The 24,203-nt window shown below is 44.1% G+C and overlaps 2 protein-coding genes across 2 annotated transcripts; both read left to right on the top strand.

Annotated features, from left to right (window-relative positions):
* Window positions 1-238: 238 nt before the first annotated feature.
* On the top strand, window positions 239-13,536 carry LOC142203789 (poly(U)-specific endoribonuclease-A-like). Its single transcript, XM_075274817.1, has 7 exons — window positions 239-296; window positions 3,638-3,737; window positions 4,067-4,178; window positions 5,898-6,019; window positions 6,600-6,712; window positions 10,199-10,352; window positions 11,648-13,536. The coding sequence occupies exons 1-7, from the start codon at window positions 283-285 to the stop codon at window positions 11,909-11,911; spliced, it is 879 nt and encodes a 292-aa protein (XP_075130918.1). The 5' UTR covers window positions 239-282; the 3' UTR covers window positions 11,912-13,536.
* Window positions 13,537-18,428: 4,892 nt separating this feature from the next.
* Window positions 18,429-20,101, top strand: LOC142205057 (E3 ubiquitin/ISG15 ligase TRIM25-like). Its single transcript, XM_075276406.1, has one exon. It carries the CDS (start codon window positions 18,429-18,431, stop codon window positions 20,028-20,030), a length of 1,602 nt encoding a protein of 533 aa, XP_075132507.1. The 3' UTR covers window positions 20,031-20,101.
* The last annotated feature ends 4,102 nt before the right edge of the window (window positions 20,102-24,203 follow it).

A 24,203-nucleotide genomic window follows, 5' to 3' on the forward strand; every position in this document is an offset into this window, starting at 1 on the left:
AGCCCTGATTAGGCGAGATGTCAGTCTGACCACGCCTACTGAGCCCTGATTAGCCGATAGAGCTGCCAGTCATAATATACACGCTGCGCTGTCAAGGCTAAGCCCCACCTCTTAACTGCACTGTCATTGGTTGCAAGAGCCGTCAGTCATTACCACACCCTGTATCCTCTATGGGATGGGCGGGCACAGTGGGCGCTCTCTGATTGGCTGATCTGGTCGCTTTCATCTTGCGGTTCACAACTATTTTGGCAGAAGCCACCGGGGCTCGGAGAACGGAGGATCATGATGGCTGGCAGGTGAGAGGCTGTGTGTAGTGTAGAGGTGGAAATACTTCTCTTTCCACGTTACCTTGGGAGTTGTAGTTCCTTCTGGAGGAGCCGCTCACTTCCTTGCAGTTCTGTAACTCTCTAATTGGTGGAGAACTACAACTCCCAGCATGCCCTGGACAGTCACAGGTTGTTAAATAGTACAATGCAGTAATAATTGCAACAAGGGGTAGGGGGCTTAAAGGGAGACTCCATGATCACTAGAATAAGAGTCCCTGGGCCATATGGAGTGGCCTCCTCCATCAATCCCATAGACTTTACATATGTGGACACTCTTTTTTGGAAAGTTCTCTAAACTAGGAGCCCCAAGTGGTGATATATTTACAGGGGATCCTCCAATTGTAGCATTGCGGGGAGCTAACGTTGCCCCCATGGCCATCCCTTCATTTCTACCAAGCAAAGTGTTACCTTCATTTGCTTCTTTCATGCATTAACCTTACAGAGACATTGTTCTTTTAAAAGACAGGTAAGTTCAGTTTCTGAGCTGGAGGTGAGGCTACCCGGATGGTCCTTGTAGGATTTAGACGCTCCCTTCCCCCAGGGTGATGTACTACGTAGAGCTCAGGTCTGACACCTTTGAAGGGAGGGGTTAAAGGGGGATTATTTAGGGTACAAGAGCCTACAGGTAATTGTATATGGGGATTAAAGGTGTGCTCCAGTCACTGCTGATCTCCTCAGTAATGGCGCAGGAATCCTTCCTAAATATCATTGTGAAAAGTTCCATCTCGCCAGATTCCCTAGATCCTGTTAAATCATCTTGTAGATCACTCCCATCATGCCTCAGGGCCAAGCTCAGGATTGTAGTCCTTGTATTGTGGCAGGAGTTTCGTCCTGTCCTCTTTGTCGCCACCTGGATATCACCGAGCAGATTGCAGCGCCTTGAAAAGTATTACGGTAATTTCATTGGTCATTATAGTAAACTTTTCAATTTTTGTGTAGTTTTTGATGAATCTTCCCTTACGTGTTCGTGATTTTTACATCAAACTAAAAGGGGTGACCAGCTCGGCTCTGCTACATTTGCACATAGATTGTCACAGACAATCTATTGAGGACGGATTGTAGATGGGGAGATTTGTCACAGTTGACCAGATGGACGATCCGACCAGTATACACTGGGGCAGAGCAGCTGGGCATCCACTGGGTGGCAGCACTGGTCTTTGGGTTTCTACCACACCTAGATTGTCACCAAGTAGCAGTATCCCTCCCCCAACCCTTCCTGTCACAAGTTCAGTCACTAGAAAAAGCCGCTCTTGTAGTTTCGTGTTTGATTCTTAAAGGGGAATATTTTCTTATGTTGTTGCTTCCTATGACAACTCTTTCTGTCTCTGGGATACATCAGCTCAGTGTTATCATGGGGGACAGCGGCCTCACAGACAGTTCCTATGAGGTCAGTCCCTATGGTGACACTTTCGTTGGCCCAGCACAGTTTTTTGTATGGTAAGCATCTGTCCAGTGTCCCTGTTCAGACAGGTCAGCGAAAATTGGCAACCCATCAACTTGTCACAATGGCCTTGTCATTACCTCAGTCTTGCTCTTCCATTTTACCTCAGTCTTTCCTTCTATCTTCTCTACAATTTCCCTTTAACTACCTCAGCCTTTTCAAGTCGTCTAAGTTTCTCAAAGTCTATACCTTTGTCTTCCCCTTGTATCATTGCAGTTCTCCTCACCTTTACCTCAGCCTTTCCCTTTATTATCACAGCAGTCCTCCTTACCTCAGTGTTTCCCCTTATTGTCATTGCAGTCCTCCTCACCTTTACCTCAGTGTTTCCCCTTATTGTCATTGCAGTCCTCCTTACCTTTACCTCAGTGTTTCACCTCATTCTTACTGCAGACCTCCTCACCTTCACCTTAGTGTTTCCCCTTATTGTCATTGCAGTCCTCCTCACCTTTACCTCAGTGTTTCCCCTTATTGTCACTGCAGTCCTCCTTACCTTTACCTCAGTGTTTCCCCTTATTGTCATTGCAGTCCTCCTCACCTTTACCTCAGTGTTTCCCCTTATTGTCACTGCAGTCCTCCTCACCTTTACCTCAGTGTTTCACCTCATTCTTACTGCAGACCTCCTCACCTTCACCTCAGTGTTTCCCCTTATTGTCACTCTAGTCCTCCTCAGCTTTACCTCTGTTTTTTCCCTTATCATCATTGCAGTCCTCCTCACCTTCACCTCAGTCTTTCCCCATATTGTTACTGCAGTCCTCCTCCCACTTTCATATACCTCGGTCTTGCCCCTTACCATCATTGCAATCTTTCTTCCCTTACCTTACACACAGTCCACCTGTCCACACTTACCCTCCACCAGCTCCCCTATAGACTCTATATGTGTATGACCTGTCACATCTTGGATATAATGTTGCCCTGACTATACATCTTAGACTCTAGGATGTATAGTCAGGGCAACATTATATCCAAGGTGTGACAGGTCATACACATATGGAGTCTATAGGACCACATCTTCAGCCAAACTAAAGCCTGTTCTGTTATTCATAGATTTCCACCAAGCGTCGTATATACAATGTATTGATATTAGATCGCTGCAATGTATGTGAAGCCCATGGAGGGGTCATAGTGTATAAAGCGAGGGGTTGGGGCAGGTGGGCGTATTGTGCCGTACTGTACATCAGTCTACAATGGCCACACAATGGATAAGCCAATGTAATAGCCGAAATTCAGCGACTCAGCTGTGCGTATCCTGCAGCGTCAGCTCGATGTCCCCTGATAATATACCGGACAGACAAAAGCCCGACACTCTATATGACCAGATAGATTGTCAGCTCTAGTGAGCAGCCCATATCCCCTCTCTGCATCTCCGTCTCTATCTATGTACCTTCCTGCCTACTTACCTAACTCAGCCCCATATCCCCCCTCCAGTTCATACTTACCTATCTTCTGTGTCCTAGAGATCATTGTCTTCGGTCCCGCTGGCATCTTCTTCTGTGAACTTCTTGCCCATGCACACTTCGCTTCTCCCGTCAACTGTACAATAAAGCTCTATTGCGCAGGTGCCAGGAAAAGCGGAGGAAGTGCCACTTGGTGCCAGAAGAATAAAGATGGATAAGTATAAGATGGGCAAGAGGAAGGGAGCGACTATTCGTGACGCTTCGTTTCCAGAAATGCAAAAACGAAACGTCACTGGATCATCAGAACATGTGCCTGGGGTGGTCACATGAACGCCCTAGGTAAATAGGAAAATATCACTTTTTTTGTTTTGTTTTTTTATGAAGTCAATTTGATGTTAGGCGAGTGGAAGGGGGTTTAGTTTAGGGATTGATTTCACATTTATGCTGGACAACCCCTTTAAATATATCATTTACAGAGGAAACCTGAACCATGAGCTCTCCAAACTATTCAACCAGCTGTGGGATGCCGATGAGAACCGAATGACACCTGGAAAAGATTACCGCATCTCCCTACAGGTAAATGTACAAGATTATAAATACTTCTTCTCTTTATGTACAAGAATATAAATAATACTGCTCTTTATGTACAAGAATATAACTAGTATAACACTGTCCCCTATGTATAAGAATATAACTACTATAATACTGCCGCTATATACAAGAATATAACTACTATAATACTGCCCCTATATATAAGAATATAACTACTATAATACTTCCCCCTATGTGCAAGAATATAACTACTATTATACTGTGTACTATGTACAAGAATATAACTACTATAATACTGTCCCCATGTACAAGAATATTACTACTATAATACCGTCCTGCTCTCTACACACCAGGGTAAGGCTGGTTATGTCCCCACTGGCAGTCATCAGGCTAGAGACAGTGCCAGGTGTCCGCTGTTCCAGTTTGTTGATGAGGAGAAGCTAAACAGTAGAAAGACGTTTGCAGGTAAGTTTCAAGACGTTGTGACCATCATCGGCCATTGTGTAGAGTGGCGTTCAGTCACACGGTCACCCAGCAGCAGGTTCTTTCCATAATGTCAGACTTTAATATCGCACCCTGAGAAACCAGACCACAAGAATTTGCTGCAGTTGCTCCCAGAGCTGCAGGAAGTGTTATTGGATTGTGAATTTGTTGAAACAGAAACCGGTTCTTAAGAATTAAGCAAACAAAACCCGGAGATCCTAGATCTGGAGATTATGCGTCCTGAGAAAACTCTGAGTATCCTTCATATATAGTACTTAACAGTTTGTAACCCTTCAAATACTTTGTGTTATACTCCAATGACATCTAAACCTGCAGTAAAAATCATACTTTGATTTATGCATTTCTGCAAGTCACCAGCTGTAGCTCTACTCTAAAACACAGTGTAAGTAAAATGAGATGTACTGTATTTTTCAGACTATTAGATGCACCTAGGTTTTAGAGGAGGAAAATAGGTAGGTAGGTTGTATTTTTGCTATAGCTGCAAGGCCGCATTGACAGGTGACACTGCAGCTGCACGAGGATGCGGAGGGTACCTTTTTTGCGGGGTCAGGTGTATTCTTTAGTTATACCATCTTAAAGGAATGTCTATTGCTTAGATCACTTTTCATTCAAATCAAATTGCAGTTCGGCAATTTTATTTTTTTCCTCCTCCACAATGTTCACCGTATGGGAAAAATATTTTTATGAGTTTGAAGATCGGGCGTTTTCGGGCACAGAGCTACCTAATGTGTGTGTTTCACAGTAATATTCTACCTTTATATGTATTCTAGGGAAAGGCGGAGATTTTAGAACATTTATTTATTTATTTTTTTAAAAGTAATTTTTTTTTACTATTTTATTAGCCTTCCACCCCCACCCTAAGGGGTTTGAACCTGCAGTCATCTGCAACAGTATTGCAGTCTATATGAGATTCTGTGCATTTCTACTGAGGCTGATCACAGACCTGCCATGATAGTAATATTATTATGACAGGTCTGGGAACCTTCATTAGGCTCCCAGCCGTCACTGGAACAGAACTGTGATCTCGCCGCGCAGGAACCATCCTGCGACAAGAGATGTATGGGGCTAGTGGAACCAGCCCTGGGGGCAGGTATGGCATTTTCACGGGGATTTACAGGTAGTAATGCCCGTGATCAGAGTCCACTCTAATCGCTGGCATTAGTTCCGGGTCTCCGCTGTACATAACATCGGAGACCCAGTAGCTATGGCAACTGCTCTGCCACCATTTTTACAGACTAGGCGTCCACTGTAATAACACGGCGCATGCTGGGATGGGTTTGCGCCTTCGGGACGCTCTCTCCTCCAAGCCCAGGGCCCCCACATCATCCTACTTCTTCGATCCCGCTCCTCTGCCCTCGCACCCACATTCTGACTATAGGACGCCCCCCCCCCCCATTTTCTCCTTATAGTCTGAAAAATACGGTAACTAGAGTATAAGAAAAAGAAAACTAAATAACAAAATCAAGAAAAAAAAAGCTACTTAACATATTCTACAAAATTTGTTTCATATGAAAGTATACAGAGACTTAGAATAGTTGAAAAAGTTTGTAACCCCTTACCTATACTGATACTTCCGCTTTAAGTTTTGTTAAGCTCTACCCCTCTACATATGACCCTATTAGCCCCCCCCCCCCCCCCCACTATCATTAATGTCTGCTTCTCTCTGTCCCGCCCCCACAGCCTTCATTTCCCTTCTTGACAACTATGAGATGTCCACCGGGGTGGCTGAGGTCGTGACCACTGAAGAAATCGCAGAAATGAACCGATTCCTTGATGCCATCCTGGAGACCAAAGTGATGAAGGTGAAGCCGAGCTTAGATTCATATATCAGAGCTGTGGGTTTGTTACAATGGCATTCAGGATAAACAATCCTCTGTGAGCTTAAGGCCAGGGCCCCACCTTGCGGAAACGCAGCTTTTTTTGTTGCAGATTTTGTTGCGTTTTTTTGGGCCAAAACCAAGACTAGATTGAGCAGAAGTTAGAAGTATAGACTAGTATAAGACTTCCTATATACTTCCAATTCCATTTGTAGCCATTCTTGGCTTTGGCTCAAAAAACTGTAACAAAATCTGCAACAAAAAAAGCTGGGTTTCTGCAATGTGGGGCCTCAGCCTAACACATCAGCAGCACAAATCTGTCTTCATCTGGATGGTTTGTTACAATGTGTCAGTGCAGGGAAGATGTATGAGCCTGGATTACACAGAGGATTGTCTGGACTGTACACCATTGTAACAGACCTTCAGCTGTGAGAAGTTATAGGTCAGGACAGGTTTTTAGCCTCTGACATATATAAGACTGTTGCAGAAGTTTCACACAGATTAAACTGGACTGTCCCTTTAATTATTATAATTAACAGGGCCTTGTTAACCCTTTGTGTTGCAGATTGCTCACCAATATCTAGTTGGTAAAAAGTGGTCGAAACCGAGTGTGAAAGACTTCAAATCTCAGCTGTACAATATCTGGTTCCAGCTGTATAACCGAGAGCCGGGAAGGAGGTGCGTAGGCATATTAGAAATGCTTTATAAAGGGGGTTGAATATTTTTGCAAGTCCCTTATACTTGTAAGTAACATCTGTTTACTATGAGGTATGTAATAAACCTTAACCCCTTCCCATCATCGGCCGTAATAGTACAGCGCTGCCGGGAAGGACTTCCCGCAAACCGCCGTAGTACTACGGTGGCTGCATGGTGCGCACACAGAAACTGTGTGCGCACCATGTCCTGCGGGTGTCAGCCGTAACATACGGCTGACAATGCCCTGTAACACCCGCGGTCAGAACCGGGTCCAATCGCGGGTGTTAACCCCTGAGATGCCGGCGGTCAAACATGACTGCCGGCATCTTAGGGGTTTCGGTATGTTTTGTGCCCGATCGGCACCCCCCGCGGCGGTTCGGGGGTGCCGGTGTTGGTAATGGGCAGCCCGGGGTCTGATCAGTGACCCCAGGTCTGCCCCATGCCGTCCCCTCCATGTACCTGGTTGATCCTGCCAAAATGGAGGATGTCAGCTCGTGCGTCTGCACGGGGCTGATAGCTTCCTGTACACTGCAATACACATGTATTGCAGTGTACATGTAGTTAAGCAGAGATCAGCAGATCACTGCTTCAATCCCCCATGGGGACAGAAAAAAAAAGTTATAAAAAAGTAAAGATGATAAAGTTTAAATAAGTTTAAAATAAATGAAAAATAAATAAAGCCCCAAAAATCCCTTTTTCCCCATATAAAATGTTTTACTATGTAAATAAAGAAAAATAGAAAAAACATTACATATTTGGTATCACCGCGTCCGTAATAACCTGAACAATAAAATTAAAATATTATTGAACCCAAACAGCAAACGACATTAAAAAAAAAACAACCTAGAAAACCGCACAAAATAATGATTATTCACCACCTTTCCCTTACAAAATGTTCAATAAAAAGTAATCAAATGGTCAGATGAAAACCAAAATGGTACCAATAAAAAGCAGAGGTCATCCCGCAAAAAATAAGCCCTCAACCAGCTCTGTCTACCGAAAAATAAAAACCTTATGCCTTTTATTCTGCACAAATAGCAATACATTAAAAATAATATAAATGAGGTATCACCGTAACCGTACCGACCCGCAGAATAAAGGTAACATGTTACTTATGCTGTACGCTGCGCGGGAAAAAAAGTAAATGCTAAAAAGCAATGCCAGAATTGATGTTTCCTTTTACTTCCCACCCAGAAAAAGTTAATAAAATGTAGTCAATAAGTTACAGGGCCCAAAATGGTGGCATTGAAAAGTACATCTAATACCGCAAACAGCAAGCCCTCATATGGCCACATTGCCAGAAAATAAAAATCTAGCTTGTACAATGTGAAGACAAAAACCCTAAAAGTCGCCAAATCATTAGGACATAAGTGGCTGCAACTAGAAGGAAATGTATATGCTGAGCGAGCGTTTTCAGGGGACACCCCATATTTAGAGCTTATTACAGAGAAGACACCAGTGCTGACCCCCCAGAATGTCCCTCTTCCCCATCCGTGTCATAGGAGCTAGTGGGAAAATAGAATGGGATTTGGTATACCCAATTTACTCCGCAGAGCTTACATATTCACTTCGGAGTTACTAATGCTCACTACTTCACTTGATAAATTCTTTGAGGGGTGCGGATTTCAAAATGGGGTCACTTTCTAGAGGTTTCCACTGTTTTGACACCTGAAGGACTTTGTAAATGCGACATGGTTCCTGAAACTGATCACAGCCAGATCTGCCCTCTAAAAGCTCCTTGGCGCGCCTTCCCTTCTGCGTCTCGCTGTGCGTCCATATATTAGTTTACACCCACAAGTGGGGTATTATGGTAGTCGGGAGAACTTGCCTAACAAATTGTGGGATGCGTTTTCTCCTTTAACCCCTTGTGAATGTTCAAATTCTAGAGCTAAACGAAAATATTAGTAAAATAAAATCAAATTTGAAAATTTCACCTCCATTTTGTCTTAATTCCTGTTAAGCACTTATAGGGTTAAAATACTAGGTATATGTTGCTTTGACTTTAAGGGGTGCAGTTTTGAAAATGGGGTAATTTATGGGGGGTTTTAATACAAGGGTCTTTCAAAACCCCTTCATAACTGGATTAGTCCCTTAAAAAATGGGTTTTAGAAATTTCTTGAAAATTTTGAATATTGTTGTTTCACTTGTAAACCTTATAATGTCCGTAAAAAATAAAAGGGCGCCTAAAGTTTGATGCCGACATAAAGCAGAGATCTGGGACATGAGATTTATTATATAATTTTGGTGGTCTGACTATCTGTATGCAATGCACATCATTTATACAAATTTCCTATTTTTTTCATAATTAAACACAAAACATATCAACCACAATTTACTACTAACATGAAGTATAATGTGTTACGAAAAAACATTCTCAAAATCACTTTGGCAAGTTAAAGCATTCCAAAGTTATTGCCACATAAAGTGACACATGTCAGTTTTTGGTCAGGAAGTCAAAAAGTGCCATCGGCGGGAAGGGGTTAATAATTTGCTGCTTGGATAGGGATCTGTGTTATCCCTGCTGTCCCGACCACTTGAATTAGTTTACAAACCATCATCTGTATAGAAGGCTGAGGGCTCGTTCACATCTGCATTCTCCTGTCCGTAGTGCAGGTTTCCGTTTCCTGCATAAAACAGAGCAGGATACGGAAACCTGCAGGAGTCTTTCTCACCCATTCATTTGAATGGGTGAGAAAGCTGTGCGGCGGTGAGCGTTTTAGGCTCTCCGCCGCGAAACCGGGTTTTAGAATCCGGACACAGAGTCGGACATGCAGTACTCTGTGTCCGGATAAAAAAAATCCGGTTTCGCGGCGGAGAGCCTAAAACGCTCACGGCCGGATCCGGTCTATGGTTTCCGTCTTCTGGCATGCAGAAGACGGAAACCATAGAACGGAGACCCTGAACGCAGGTGTGAACCTAGCGTAAGAGACTTATTTCATACATAGCTTTCAGTTTACACATTACAATATTTGGGTGAGGGTCATGTCCTCTAAAGGGGTTGAATACATGTGCAATCCCTTTATTCATGTAACAGAGTGCTTTTTACTGTGAGGTTTGTGATAAAACGTAATAATTTGCTACCTGGGTAGAGTCAGCTGTCCTTACTGCATTGCATTATTTTACACACCCTCATTCATACAGCGGGTGAATAGGCTTCTTACATGCATCCACTGTGAATATTTTCGCAATCCCCTCATTCATCTGCCTGAGTAATATTAACTATGAGTAACTTGATGTACTTGAGTAATTTGGTGGGTGGACAATGACTTTAGGTGGCAGTTGCGTTACTTTACACGCCCTCTTCTATGCAGGTGGGCAAAAGTTTTGGTACTACTAATACTACTTCCCCTTCTCCTCACCTTCTGAAATTCCCCGGACCACTCGGGGGGGTTAAAATGACTGGAATATAATATGGAGCAGCTGCAGAATCATGGAGGTGTAAACTATTGCAATTTTTCTCCCCTGCAGCCCGGATTCCTGTGGCTTTGAGCACGTGTTTGTGGGAGAATCCAAGCGGGGTCAGGAGATAATGGGACTGCACAACTGGGTCCAGTTCTACCTCCAGGAGAAGAGAAACCACATTGACTACAAGGGGTTTGTGGCCCGTCAACACAAGAGCCGGGTAAGGGCCCCTGGGGAAGGTGGTGATGGTGGGGGGTGTCACCTGATCAGCCAATCACTCAGTGCTGAGGCTTCATGGGAGGCCCAGACTCTACAATGACTGAACTAGTGACCATGAGTGGAGTGACCCATAAGTGGGCAGAGCATGAGGCAGGGGTGTTTACCATGTGTATGGTTCCACCCCCACACTCCACGAAAATGACTGGAAAAAAAATGTAATTTCAGATTTTTGGAGAGTTGGGTGCCAGCATAGTTGGTATTATAGCTCCGGTAGCGGTTGTCACCCAGCTTTCCTCCTAGCCCTTACTGACATTGTCTAACTATGGTATGGAGTATGCTTGAATACAGCTGTATAAATCAGCCAATCAGGATCCTGGAAGAGCAGACTGTCAATGTAATGGTGAATATTTTGGTGGACACACAGCTTTCCAGGACCTCCAAACGAGATATCTGACTCTTTGTTGCAAGGTACAGGGTATGCCTCCATACACCTAGGCAAATCTGCCATTCAGGGGCCCAGGAAAGCTGACTCACAAAATATTAGTGGCTATATCGGTTATTTTCCCGCTTTCCAGGAGTCCTGATTGGCATGTCTGAATATTTACAGTGAGTTATACGCAATTAGATGAATCTACCATTCAGGATCCTAGAAGAGTTGGAAGAGAATAAAATGGGGGCCATATTAGTTGACACCCTACTTTCCAGGAGCCCTGAATGGCATATCTATTTATTACAAAGCATGAGAATTGCATCTATAATTAGGCAAAACTACCATTCAGGATCCCAGGAAAGCTGACGCACAGAATTACTAGGAAGTAGACATAAATTTTAGTGGCCATATTAGCTATCACCCAGCTTTCCCAGAGTCCTGAATCGTATATCTTATTATTTATTACAAAATATTAGAAAGGCACTCCTACAACTAGACAAAGCTGCCATTTAGGATCCTGGGAAACCTGACTTAGAGTCCATTCACACAGAGGAAAGTGGCGCTGATTCTGATACGATAACTCGCGTAAGAATCAGCTCTGAAAAAAGACTCCCATTGACTTCAGTGGGTTCCGTGCGGAAAATGGAACCCATTGAAGTCAATGGGAAACCTTTTTTTCAGCGCTGATTCTTACGCGAGTTATCGTGCCAGAATCAGCGCCACTTTCCTCCGTGTGAATGGACCCTCACAATATTATTAGCAAGTAGACACAAGCTATATAGGCTGTCACCCAGCTTTTCCAGGACCAGGTGGTTACAGCTGATGATTTTAGTGTCCTGCTTTCTGACATTCTCCCCTCTTGACAGCCTGATGAAGACGACCAAGTGTTGAACCTACAGTTCAGCTGGAAGGGCCTGGTGAAGCCGGTGGGCAGCAGCTTCATCGGGGTCAGCCCGGAGTTCGAGGTCGCTGTCTACACCATTGTCTTCCTCATGTCCCAGGAGAAGATCACTAAGGAAGTGGTGCGGGTGGAGGAGTATGAGCTCCAGATCGTGGTGAACCGGCACGGGCGCTTCATCGGCACCGCCTACCCCGTCCTGCTGAGCAGCAACAACCCCGACTTATACTGACACCCTCCACCTGCTGCCCTCTAGTGTCCGCACGTTTCCACCCATTAATAGACTTGTGTAGCAAATCTCCAGTTGAATTTCCAACACAAAAGGGTTTCCTCAATAAACTTACGGGCCTATTTCACAAACACCAACTCTATACAGGACCGTATAAGAAAGCAAAATAGTCACCAACTCTATACAGGACCGTATAAGAAAGCAAAATAGTCAACTCTATACAGGACTGTATAAGAAAGCAAAATAGTCACCAACTCTATACAGGACCGTATAAGAAAGCAAAATAGTCAACTCTCCAAATCTCCAGTTAACCCATGTTCACACCTGTGGCGGTGGACCAGAACAACAGACCACTAAAATAATGGATACTGCAATACAGATGTGAACGTAGCCTTATCAAGATCTCTGCTTGTGGTCAGTGAATGAGAACTGTCTCCAGGATAAAACCTAATGCTGCGTACAGCTCAGGATTTGTTACAGTTGTACACAATCTGGATTTCAGACTGATACATTATGATAAAATATCAGACTGAGGCCCGGTTTACATCTGCGTTTGATGTTCTGTTCGGGGAGTCTGCTTTAGTCCCCTCCTAATGGAAACCTATATGCATGAAAAAGAGGTTAGCTAAGAAACCACACAGACCCTACAGACTATAATGGGGTCTGTGTGGTTTCCGCTTGGTGTCCGCACGAATCATGCAGAGAGAAAAGTACTGCAAGCACCACTTTTCACTCCGCATGATTCATGTGGAAAACACACAAACCCCATTACAATCTATGGGGTCCGTGTGGTTTCTTAGCTAACCGCTTTTTTAATGCGCATAGGTTTCTGTTTGAGGGGGACCAAAGCGGACTCCCTGAACGGAATACCAAACGCAGATCTTACACTGCTTATGTGTTTACCAGGACTGTCAAATCTGGATGTAACTGTAGCAAACCCTGAGCTGTGATAAGTATTAGGTTTGGGCAGGTTTTTAACCTCTTCAGTGACAGCTGGCAGAGCCAAGTGGACAACCAAAGATGCCTTTATGTTATTCCTCTGACAACACTTCCTGTCCCTGCGCATTAGTGTTATCATAGGGAGATTGGGACCATCTAGTAGGACCAATCAGAACCCGGCATACACCACTGTAATGGCTTCCAATTGGTTGCTTTGAGGCCCAGCACCCTTATGATGATACAGAACAGTCATGGCAAAGGGGCAGGAAGTGTTATCATAGGGACAATGTTAATTTGAGGCAGCGCAGGAATAATATAATGGAAACTACCACATTGTGCCTTTAAAGATTTCAAGTCTTAATATGCTGCTTAGCTGAGACTGCACCCTCTACTGTCCAGCTTCTGTGTCAGTGTTCACTGCACTTGTGGCATTCTACTCATGACCCTGAAAGATCAGAATAAACAAAGTCCTGCCCAGTGACAAGAGCATGTGAAACCATTCTGCAGGGCATGGCATTGTGAGTAAGGGGGGCGTCTCTGGGGTCCGGTCATAGATCCATTTTGCCAATTTATTTACCCTTTGAAGGATTTCAGAGACTTTTACTGTGATTGTTTTTTTTTTCTTTGAAAAAGCTTGTAAAAAAAAAAAAAAAAACTGATTTCAAAGTTAATAAAAATGGTGATGTTGTATCCAGACTGTGACATGTGAGACTGTAAGTGTGGTGACTGATAAAGAACACTGACAGAGAACAACAGCGCCCCCATAGACTATTGCATTGGCTGCACAATAAGTCACTATAAGGAGCCACAAAGTGACTGACTGGAAGATGCTATACACTCACTGGCCACTAGAGAGCACAGTAAACAGCAGATTTTGGAGCTGCAGCATCCATAGGTCATTTGTTTTGGTCAGCCCCTGGTTACAGTTGGATCTTTTTGAAATATTTACTTTAAGAGTGTGACATTAACGCTGGCCACTAGGGCACTACAGATTAGATAGAAAAGCTGTGCCATCACTGCAGATAGTAGATGGAAGTATCTGTACTCTACCTGGCCACTAAAGGCATTGCAGTTAGTAGATGGAAGTATCTGTAGTGCTGTACTGTACCTGGCCACTAGAGGGCACTGCAGTCAGTAGATGGAAGTATCCGTACTGCTATACTGCAGCTTGGTCACTAGAGGTAACTGCAGATAGTAGATGGAATGATCTGAACTGTACCTGACCACTAGAGGGCACTGCAGTCAGTAGATGGAACTATCTGTACTGCTGTACTGTACCTGGCCACTAGAGGTCACTGCAGTTAATTCCCTCAATGGAGAGCTCAGACTGTCTAGAACTGGCTTTTTGAAAAAGCTGGGAAAGGGTCTGAAGTGAGGCAGAGAGCGGGTTAATCCTTATTGCCCTCCCCACCTTCCTTCACTCCATCCCTGCTATTAGTCCTTAGCGGCTGGGAATCTGCTGCACCTGAAGCCTGTGTATAACAAGGAGCAGACACTACTGCCTAGTGTGACCACTGGGATATTACACTCTGCCTGTGAGTAATACCTGATGTGACTGTGTCCTGTTAGTTAGTGTTCAGACCAACAGGGTTTGTTTTGTTAAAAAAAAAAAAAACATTTTCATTTCTGATCAAAAAATAAAACACAGATAAGATGTCATCTGAGCCTTGTATGTAGCGTCAAAGTCTCCATCTGTAGTGAGCTTGGTGTACCTACTTGTACTGATACTAACCTGCCACACTATCTGATAACTGTCTGTCTTATCTGTATCTTTACCTTGTGGTAGGTCATAAGCGCTTGATGTAGACTGGTGCTTAAAAGGAGTTGTCTAGGATATTTTAGTATTTAGACTATAGGAGGCTACCTTGTGGAACGCCGAATCTTCTTAAGCTCAATAGCATCTACCACAGGAAGGAGTCTCTCTGTCCCTCAGCACCTAACACAGTCAGCACCTAACACAGTCAGCCCAGTGGGCCCCCTCAGGAGGTTGGGGCCCCTGCACTTGTCGGGTGCGGACGCCAGCCCTGCTTAGGAGTCCTGACAGTGTTATACACTATGTATTATACATATAGTCCTGACAGTGTTATATATAGTTTCTTGAGAATATAAATGAAACCAGCTGCATCCAGAGTGAAAATGGAAGATTCCGCGGCAAGTAAGTACAATTTAGCTTTTATTTCATTTCTTCAATAAAAAGGTTTACAAAGAAACCATGGTGTCAAGTCAATGATTAAAGCGACGCGTTTCGGGACAACTGTCAGCTTTCCGGCAGTATATAGAACTGCCTGTGTGCAAAATGGTGAAAGGTCCTCTTTAACTATACGTGTGGCTTACTTCCAGCCATACGAACAACACAAGCACAACTGTCTTACCAAACTCAGGGTTACAGGACAGAACCATAAACCTTCCTTCATTCCATGGATCTGCCCTGAAGTGCAGGCTCTGCAGCCTTTTTCTGGCCCAGTAATAAGCCATGGATCTACACCTGGGCTACTCCGCATCCGCCCTGGACCACACATACTGTAAGTTAAAAACCTGGGGGAGATATAGCGAGATTCCAGCACTCTGCCTGTCACCTTCTCACAACATATATAGTCCTAGGAGCCTTGACAGTGTCATACACTATGTATTATAGATCTATAGTCCTAGGAGCCCTGACAGTGTCATACACTATGTATTATACATCTATAGTCCTAGGAGCCCTGACTGTGTCATATACTATGTATTATAGAGCTATAGTCCTAGGAGCCCTGACAGCGTCATACACTATGTATTATACATCTATAGTCCTAGGAGTCCTGACAGTGTCATACACAATGTATTATAGATCTATATTACTAGAAGCCCTGACTATGTCATACACTGTGTATTATACATCTATAGTCCTAGGGGTCCTAATACTATGTTTTATACATCTATAGTCCTAGGAGTCCTGACAGTGTCATACACTATGTATTATAGATCTATAGTCCTAGGAATCCTCACAGTGTCATACACTATGTATTATAGATCTATAGTCCTAGGAGCCCTGACAGTGTCATACACTATGTATTATAGATCTATAGTCCTAGGAGCCCTGACAGTGTCATACACTATGTATTATAGATCTATATTACTAGGAGCCCTGACAGTGTCATACACTGTGTATTATACATCTATAATCCTAGGAGTCCTGACAGTGTCATACACTATGTATTATAGATCTATAGTCCTAGGAGCCCTGACAGTGTCATACACTATGTATTATAGATCTATAGTCCTAGGAGTACTGACAGTGTCATACACTATGTATTATACATCTATAATCCTAGGAGTCCTGACAGTGTCATACACTATGTATTATAGGTCTATAGTCCTAGGAGTCCTGACAGTGTCATACACTATGTATTATAGGTCTATAGTCCTAGGAGTCCTGACAGTGTCATACACTGTGTATTATACATCTATAATCCTAGGAGCCCTGACAGTGTCATACACTATGTATTATAGGTCTATAGTCCTAGCAGTCCTGACAGTGTCATACACTATGTATTATAGGTCTATAGTCCTAGGAGTCCTGACAGTGTCATACACTGTGTATTATACATCTATAATCCTAGGAGCCCTGACAGTGTCATACACTATGTATTATAGGTCTATAGTCCTAGGAGCCCTGACAGTGTCATACACTATGTATTATAGATCTATAGTCCTAGGAGTACTGACAGTGTCATACACTATGTATTATAGGTCTATAGTCCTAGGAGTCCTGACAGTGTCATACACTGTGTATTATACATCTATAATCCTAGGAGTCCTGACAGTGTCATACACTATGTATTATAGGTCTATAGTCCTAGGAGTCCTGACAGTGTCATACACTATGTATTATAGGTCTATAGTCCTAGGAGTCCTGACAGTGTCATACACTGTGTATTATACATCTATAATCCTAGGAGCCCTGACAGTGTCATACACTATGTATTATAGGTCTATAGTCCTAGCAGTCCTGACAGTGTCATACACTATGTTTAAGCCATTTCAAACTGGTTCCTGACAAACTTATTGGACCTGAAACAACACTTTGGACTGAAGCAAATTAATTTTCGGAGGCTCACCCATTTCTAGCTGGGACCAGGGATGACCACAAGGATCTGTACTGGGAGAACTGGAGTCTGTAGAGATCTCTACTGGGTGCACTGGAGACCACAGGGGTCTGTGTTGGGACTAGAGGGGAGCGCAGGATCTGTACTGGAGACAATAATGATTTTTACTAGGAGCAGTGGAGACCTCAAGGATCTGTACAGGGGTCCGTGGGACAGCAATAGCTATGAACAGAAAGGCTATTTTGAGAGATGGGGCTTCTTCCAGTGACCCCTTGTTGATCATATGATTTTGTTCGGTTGCTATAGCACTCTGTAGTCCTTTGAAGTCTTTCAGGTCTGCCAATGCTAAGTTGTGGCCAGAAAAGAATACTGTAGACAGATATGTTGTCTTGAGACTTGTCTGTAGATCCCTATTATAGATGGTAACAGTTTCTGAGTCTTAGGACCCTGGATAGAGATCCCTAATGGTAGCTGATGCTATGGTCTACATCCCCTGAGGAGCATGGTTGGAGATCATTACTAGGAGCTGATGCTATGGCCAGCACTCTGTGGTCTTTCCTGTGGCCTATAATTCCTTTGCCTGACCTAGACGTCACAATCAAGACCAAAATACGCTATACCGCTCCCCGTGTGAACTAGCCCTATGAAAGTGTGGAGTAGTTCTTGTGGCGAACTGAGAGACCTGAAGTGTTGTTGGACTGTAATTTCCCCCTGTGTATCCTCCTAATGGATTTAGTTGGTTCTGGACTGTTATTCTATGCACTGAGTCCTATTTCAGTGTGACATGCTACATTTTGCGTTATCTGTTGTATATTACCATCGTTGGACCAGCCTGTCATCGCTCGCTCTGTTGATTTATGTGATCGTCTTAAGGAACCCTCCCTGACAACACTGATGATGGCTCAGACAAGAGATGGAGAAGGAGCCACACAGAGCTCTGTACAGGACTGGGCCAGGAGTCAGGACCCTCCAACTACAGTGCATTTTATAGGTGTATTAAAAAATTTAAAGCAAAGGTTGGGTGGATTAGGGGTGAACGAGGGCAGTCCTCTCTGTGACCCCCACCAGTAGGGCAGATTGCCCTTCACCAGGAGACGCCACTGTGTTTTGCAGGAGGCTCAGGGACGGCTTAGCACTGCTTGGAAGTTTTGTCAGCTCTTCTGAGAGTCCAGGAGGTCTCCTCTTTACTTAAGGGCATCCTTGACATTCTGGGAGAGGTGGTAAGAATGAGACATATACTGTGCAAAGACTATGCAAGACCTACCAAAGCGGAGAGACATGAGGAAAATGGAAATCTTAGGTGACAAAGATTAAAGTCTATGGCAAAGAAGAATCTGCTGGAAGTTTCCCTGCAATCAATAACATTTCTCACATCCTCTGCTTCTAAGCAGTGTCAGTGACCAGCCCAGCCTCACCCTGTGTGGGAAACGTCATCACACCCAGTTGTCTCCGACCATACAGATCTTTACTTTCACTTCTTGTTTCTGCTGTCAGCAATGGCGTCTGCTGCTCTCGGCCTGGAGCTCGAATGTTCTGTCTGTCTGAGCACTTATACAGATCCTGTGACCCTGAGATGTGGACACAACTTCTGCCGAGTCTGTATTGATCAGGTCCTGAATACACAGGACGAGTCTGGAGTTTATTCCTGTCCTGAATGTAGAGCAGAGTTTCTGGAGCGGCCTGGCTTACAGAAGAACATCACTCTTTGCAAGGTAGTGGAGAATTTCCGGTCTACTCCTCGGGACGATTCCTTCATCTGCTGCACTTACTGTGTGGACTCTCCTGTACCTGCTGTTAGATCCTGTCTACACTGTGAAGCTTCCCTGTGCCATAAACATCTAAGAGCTCACAGCAACGGACCAGAACACGTCCTAAGTGAGCCCAGACAGGCCCTGGAGAAGAGAAAATGTTCTGTCCACAAGAAGATCTTGGAATATTACTGTTCTGAGGACGCTGCTTGTATCTGTGTGTCCTGCTGTCTGATCGGAGAACACCGGGGACACAACATGGAGTCTCTAGATGAGGCCTCTGAGAAGAAAAAGAAGCAGCTGAAAGATGTTCTCCAGAAACTAAAAACTAAGGGAAAGAAGACCCAGAAAAGAGTCCAGAGTCTGGAGAAACGCAGGAGAAAAGCTCAAGAGAAAGCATCCAAAGTAGCCGAGAGAGTCTCTGTACTGTTTATTGATCTTAGGAGACGGCTGGACAACCTAGAGAAGGAGGTCCTGAGTGAAATCTCCAGGAAGAAGGAGCAGGAGTTACAGTCATTGAATGATTTGATCCACAATCTGGAAATAAAGAAGGACGAGCTGTCCAGGAAGATGAGGCACATTGAGGAGCTGTGTAACCTGACTGATCCACTGACTGTCTTACAGGAGACAGATACAGGAGACTTGTATGATCCTGAGGAGGGGGAAGGTGATGAGGACACAGGGGGACATGATGGAAGTGATAAGGAGGACACGGGGGAGCATGGTAGAGATGATGAGGACATGGTGGGACATGGTGGTGGGGACATGGGGGGACATGTACAGGGATCAGAGTCAATGATACATACATTATGTGATTTAATACGAGGTGTGAACGTGACCTTCTATGTACAGGATCCTGCAGACATATTATTGGACGTAAACACAGCTAATAATAGCATTACGCTGTCAGACGACCTAAAAACTGCAATTGATTGTTACGTGGAACGTCCAGAAACAGCAGAAAAATTTCAGCAATTTCAGGTAATGAGCAGCAGTAATATCTCCTCTGGGAGACATTACTGGGATGTGGAGATAACTTCTGCAGAAGAGTGGATGGTGGGGATGTGTTACCCCAGTATAGACAGGAGGGGAAAACGATCATATATTGGGGATAATAACAAGTCTTGGGTTCTTGGATATCGTTGGTTTAACCAATATGTTGAAGTGAGACATGACAGTAACTCTATCAAGTTATATGAAGAGTTCCGCGGTAACAGATTCAGGATCTATGTGGATTATGAGGCCGGGCATCTCTCCTTCTATCTGCTGTGCGACCCCATCAGACACTTACACACCTTCACTGCCACCTTCACCGAGCCCCTTCATGCCGTATTATATATATATATATAGGTTCTATAAAGATATTAGGGGGTGGTAAGAAATAGGCCAGATGTTCCACCAATCAGATTCTTCTATCAGATACGGGAATGGGAGGGGTTTCATCAATGTTCTCATGGTTTCTTAGACAATTAAAGGGCTTTTCCTTTTAAAGGTTAATGATCTGTTGTCATTGCTGGGATCTGTAGATATCCTGCATCCAATCTTCCAGAACTACCCTGAGTGTATTTAGAAATAGGACTTTTGTATTAAGAACATTTATTCGGCTATTTTTGTGAGCTTAAAGGCAATGTATCCCCACCACCCGGCATATTCAGCTTCCATCTCCTTTCTGACTACCCCATGCAGTATAAGGAAAATGTTCGTTCTTGTACCGTGTTAGCCAGTGGGTTGGAAATATAAAATATTTAATATTTAATAATATATAAAATATATTTTCTACCCCATGCAATGACATTTGGTCCTCCAAACTACTATGACATCACATCCTAATTGAGAAGTGTTCCAGGAAACTGTAGATCTGCCCCAGTGCACCAAATGCCTCATTTACATAAAACATTAACATTGTATTCCCACGTAACAGTGATGTAATGTGTTCTGTAATGGTGGGGGCAGCTGAATATGCTCGGGAAGGTGGGAGACTGAAATATATTTCTTCTCCACAAGTCCGAAATGAACCCTTTTTGGAGCAGATGCCTGTGGGTGTTTATAGATACGCAGTTGTATCGGAGACAAGTAATGGTGTTTGTAAGTACTCCAATAAGTATCCCTATTTGGAGATAAGGTGGACAAGGCAGGAGATGTGCAGCTGCGTAGGGGTAATAGTAGTAGTCCAGTATGGAACATGGTGGACAAGGTAGGAGATATGCAGGGGTGCACGGTGGCTCAGTGGTTAGCACTGCAACCTTGCAGCGCTGGAGTCCTGGGTTCGAATCCTGCCAGGAACAACATCTGCAAGGAGTTTGTATGTTCTCCCCGTGTATGTGTGGACTTCCTCCCATTCTACAAAGACATACTGATAGGGGAAAAAAATGTACATTGTGATCCCTATATGGGGCTCACAATCTAAAAAAAAAAAAAAAGGAGATATGCAATTGTGTAGGGGTAATAGTACAGTATGGAACATGGTGGACAAGGCAGATGATATGGGGCTGTGTAGGGGTAGTAATAATGGTAAAGTATGGAATATAATGGACAAGGCAGACAATGTGCTGTTGTGTATGGGCTTGTACTAGTAGTAGTACAGTATGGAATATAGTGGGCAAAGCAGGAGATGTGTGGCTGTTTAGAGGTAGTAGTACAGTATAGAAAATAGTGGACAAGGCAGGAGATATGCGACTGTGTAGGGGTGGTAGTAGTAGTACAGTATGGAACATGGTAGACAAGACAGGAGATGTGTAGGGAGTAGTAGTACAGTATGGAATATGGTGGACAAGACTGGAGATATGCAGCTGTGTAGGGTGTGAGAAGCTGACAAGGCAGGGTGCTGGAATCTCACTATATCTTCCCCAGGTTTATAATTTATGTGTGGTCCAGTGCAGGTCTTGAGTAGGCCTCAACCCCAGGTTTGAGTCCTTGGCTCATTACTGAGCCAGAAAAAAGGCTGCAGACTCTGCAGTCCAATGCAGATCCATGGAGTGAGTGGAGGCATCTGGGTCTGTCCTGTAACACTGAGTCCAGTGAGACAATATTGCTCCTCTTTTGTTCGTGTGGCTTATAGAAAGCCACACGTATATTTAGGTTATCAGTTCTGTTTAGTTTGTCGATCAGTCGAGCAGGTTTTTATTTTGTTTTTGCCTGAAGTTAAGGCTTTATTTTGTTTTGCACATTTTGTGCCTGAAGTGAAGGTTTATTTATTTTTCTTCAGGGAAACTTCCTGCGTTCCCATAGGTATAATTGACATGCTGCGTATGTGTGTCTTCTGCATGTATTTTTCCACAAATTGTGGTTGGGATTCGCCAGAAACTGTAAAAGGGGTTGTCCCATCACAAGGATCCTATCTATACTCCTAGTTTATGTGGATTTAAGACTTTTCCTAAATGCATTGCTTTATCAAAACTGCTTTGTTTGGCCACTATCTTAATTTATTCACTTCATTGTTTACACTCCGTTTCTATGGCCCTTGGGATTATCTGCTCATTTGTCAAGTGATGTAGCAGCCTGCTCTCAGGGGGAGAGGGAGGGGCTGGGAGCAGCTCTGAGCTGTTTGTGTCTGATAAGTAGCGGAGCTTCTCAGATAGGGGAGGTGAGAGCTCCGGGATTTCTGAGCTCTTATCAGTCGGTTTAATTGAAATTGGCTGATAAGGGCTGAGATAGGGAGTCCGTTACCTCTGTATGTAATGCAAACTGACTCAAATCCAGCTCTGCTACATCAGCTTCACACTGTGGTAATTCATTTACAACCAATCCTGTGCAAGTGAAACCCCGCCCACCTATGTGCCGAGAGAAGCAGGAAGTGAAGAGAGCACAACAGCCTGCAGGTTAGTGAACAAGCGTCATGGGAATACCCCTTTAAGTGCTGTGGGTTTTTTTTTCCCGCAGTGTTTCCAACACGTGGCCCCGGTCTTGAGTTTTCCAGCTCATTTTTATTGATGATCTCTCCTCAGAGTAGATCATCAATAAGAGATCAGTGATTCCCCGCTGACCAGCTGTATGAAGGGGCTATGGTGCCTGTTTATATCTCACACTGTTTGTTTATAGTGACCATGTGATGTAGTTCCAGCCTTGTCACATAGACATGTATTGGACGAAGCTGTAGTTACATTACATCGCCTCTATAAAATGTATGATAATATCTAAACCCACAATTAATTCGTTTTTTTTTTACCTTTTAATTAGGAAACACTTTGGACAATATTAATAAGGGGTGCTATTTACAGGGGTACACAGGGAAGTTATTAATATAAGGATACACTTGGAGTATTATTCATTATCGGGGTTAGGCTGCCTTCACACGGAGTAACGCCGGGCTTGTAAAAATCCGTTACGAGCGCTTCCATTGAAGTGAATGGGAAGTGTTCAGGAGCCTTCCGCAGCGCTCGCGTGTATGGCTGTGAATGAGGATTTTTACAAACCTGGCGTTACTCCGTGTGAAGGCGGCCTTATATTATATATTTTATATTTGGGGGTAGCATTAGGATGGGTGTGCAGATAAGGACCATGTGGGTCAGGTGCAGTGGTGTAACTAGGAATGGCAGGGCCTCGTGGCGAACTTTTGACATCGGGCTACTCCCCCCATCCGGCAACGACACCGAAGACCTCAACCGACCCCCTCCTCCGCATTCCTGCGCGCTCTATTATGTCCCTTAGTGGCCCCTGCACACAGTATTATGTCCCTTAGTGGCCCCTGCACACAGTATTATGTCCCTTAGTGGCCCCTGCACACAGTATTATGTCCCTTAGTGGCCCCTGCACACAGTATTATACCCCATAGTGGCCCCTGCACACAGTATTATGTCCCACTGTGGACATCCATAAACAATTATTATACTCTGGGGTCTTTTCACACCCCAGAGTATAATAATCGGAGACCCGGGGAATAAAAACATAAAAAACTACTGTTGTTTACCTGTCCCCCGGCTCCTACGCTGTCGGCCTCCGTTGTCGTCCTTCTTCAATGACATCGGATGTCACATGGCCCGGGACGCAGGTGTTTAAAAAAAACAGTTTCGCGGCGGAGAGCATAAAACGCTCACCACCGCTCACGGCCGGACCGATCTGACAGCATTCCGTCTTAAGCTGAGAACGGACTGCCGAACGCTAGTGTGAACCTAGCGACACATGTCCATGTCCATTTTTTGGCTGTGAAAAACATTTGAAGGATTAATAACTTTTTTTTAGCAGGAGTTATACATGTATTTGCATCAGTCTGTGCCTGTCTGTTTTTCCTACCTGTGTTATTCTTTGTACATCTCGTTTTAATGCCTGTCCGTTGGATGTTCACTGGATTCGGAGTACTCCTCCGCTTACTGAGGTCCACCACCAACTCCTTCCCAGCATTAATCCTGAGGTGGTTCTGTTGATACCAGCCCACAAAATCCCAGTTTAAGTCTCTGTATTCCCTATCGTTGCCATCAGTGATAAGGCCTACTATAGAAGAGTCATCAGAGTACTTCTGTAAGTAACAGCTGGATGAGTTGTGCTTAAAGTCAGCAGTATACACTCACCGGCCACTTTATTAGGTAC

The sequence above is a fragment of the Leptodactylus fuscus genome, chromosome 5 (assembly GCF_031893055.1).
Source record: "Leptodactylus fuscus isolate aLepFus1 chromosome 5, aLepFus1.hap2, whole genome shotgun sequence".
NCBI lineage: Eukaryota > Metazoa > Chordata > Amphibia > Anura > Leptodactylidae > Leptodactylus > Leptodactylus fuscus.

Coding starts and splice junctions, on each gene's coding strand:
- LOC142205057 (XM_075276406.1), top strand. CDS start 18,429: ATGGCGTCTGCTGCTCTCGGCCTGGAGCTCGAATGTTCTGTCTGTCTG.
- LOC142203789 (XM_075274817.1), top strand. Junction 3,738..4,066: donor ATTACCGCATCTCCCTACAG/GTAAATGTACAA, acceptor TCTACACACCAG/GGTAAGGCTGGTTATGTCCC. Junction 10,353..11,647: donor CCCGTCAACACAAGAGCCGG/GTAAGGGCCCCT, acceptor CCCTCTTGACAG/CCTGATGAAGACGACCAAGT.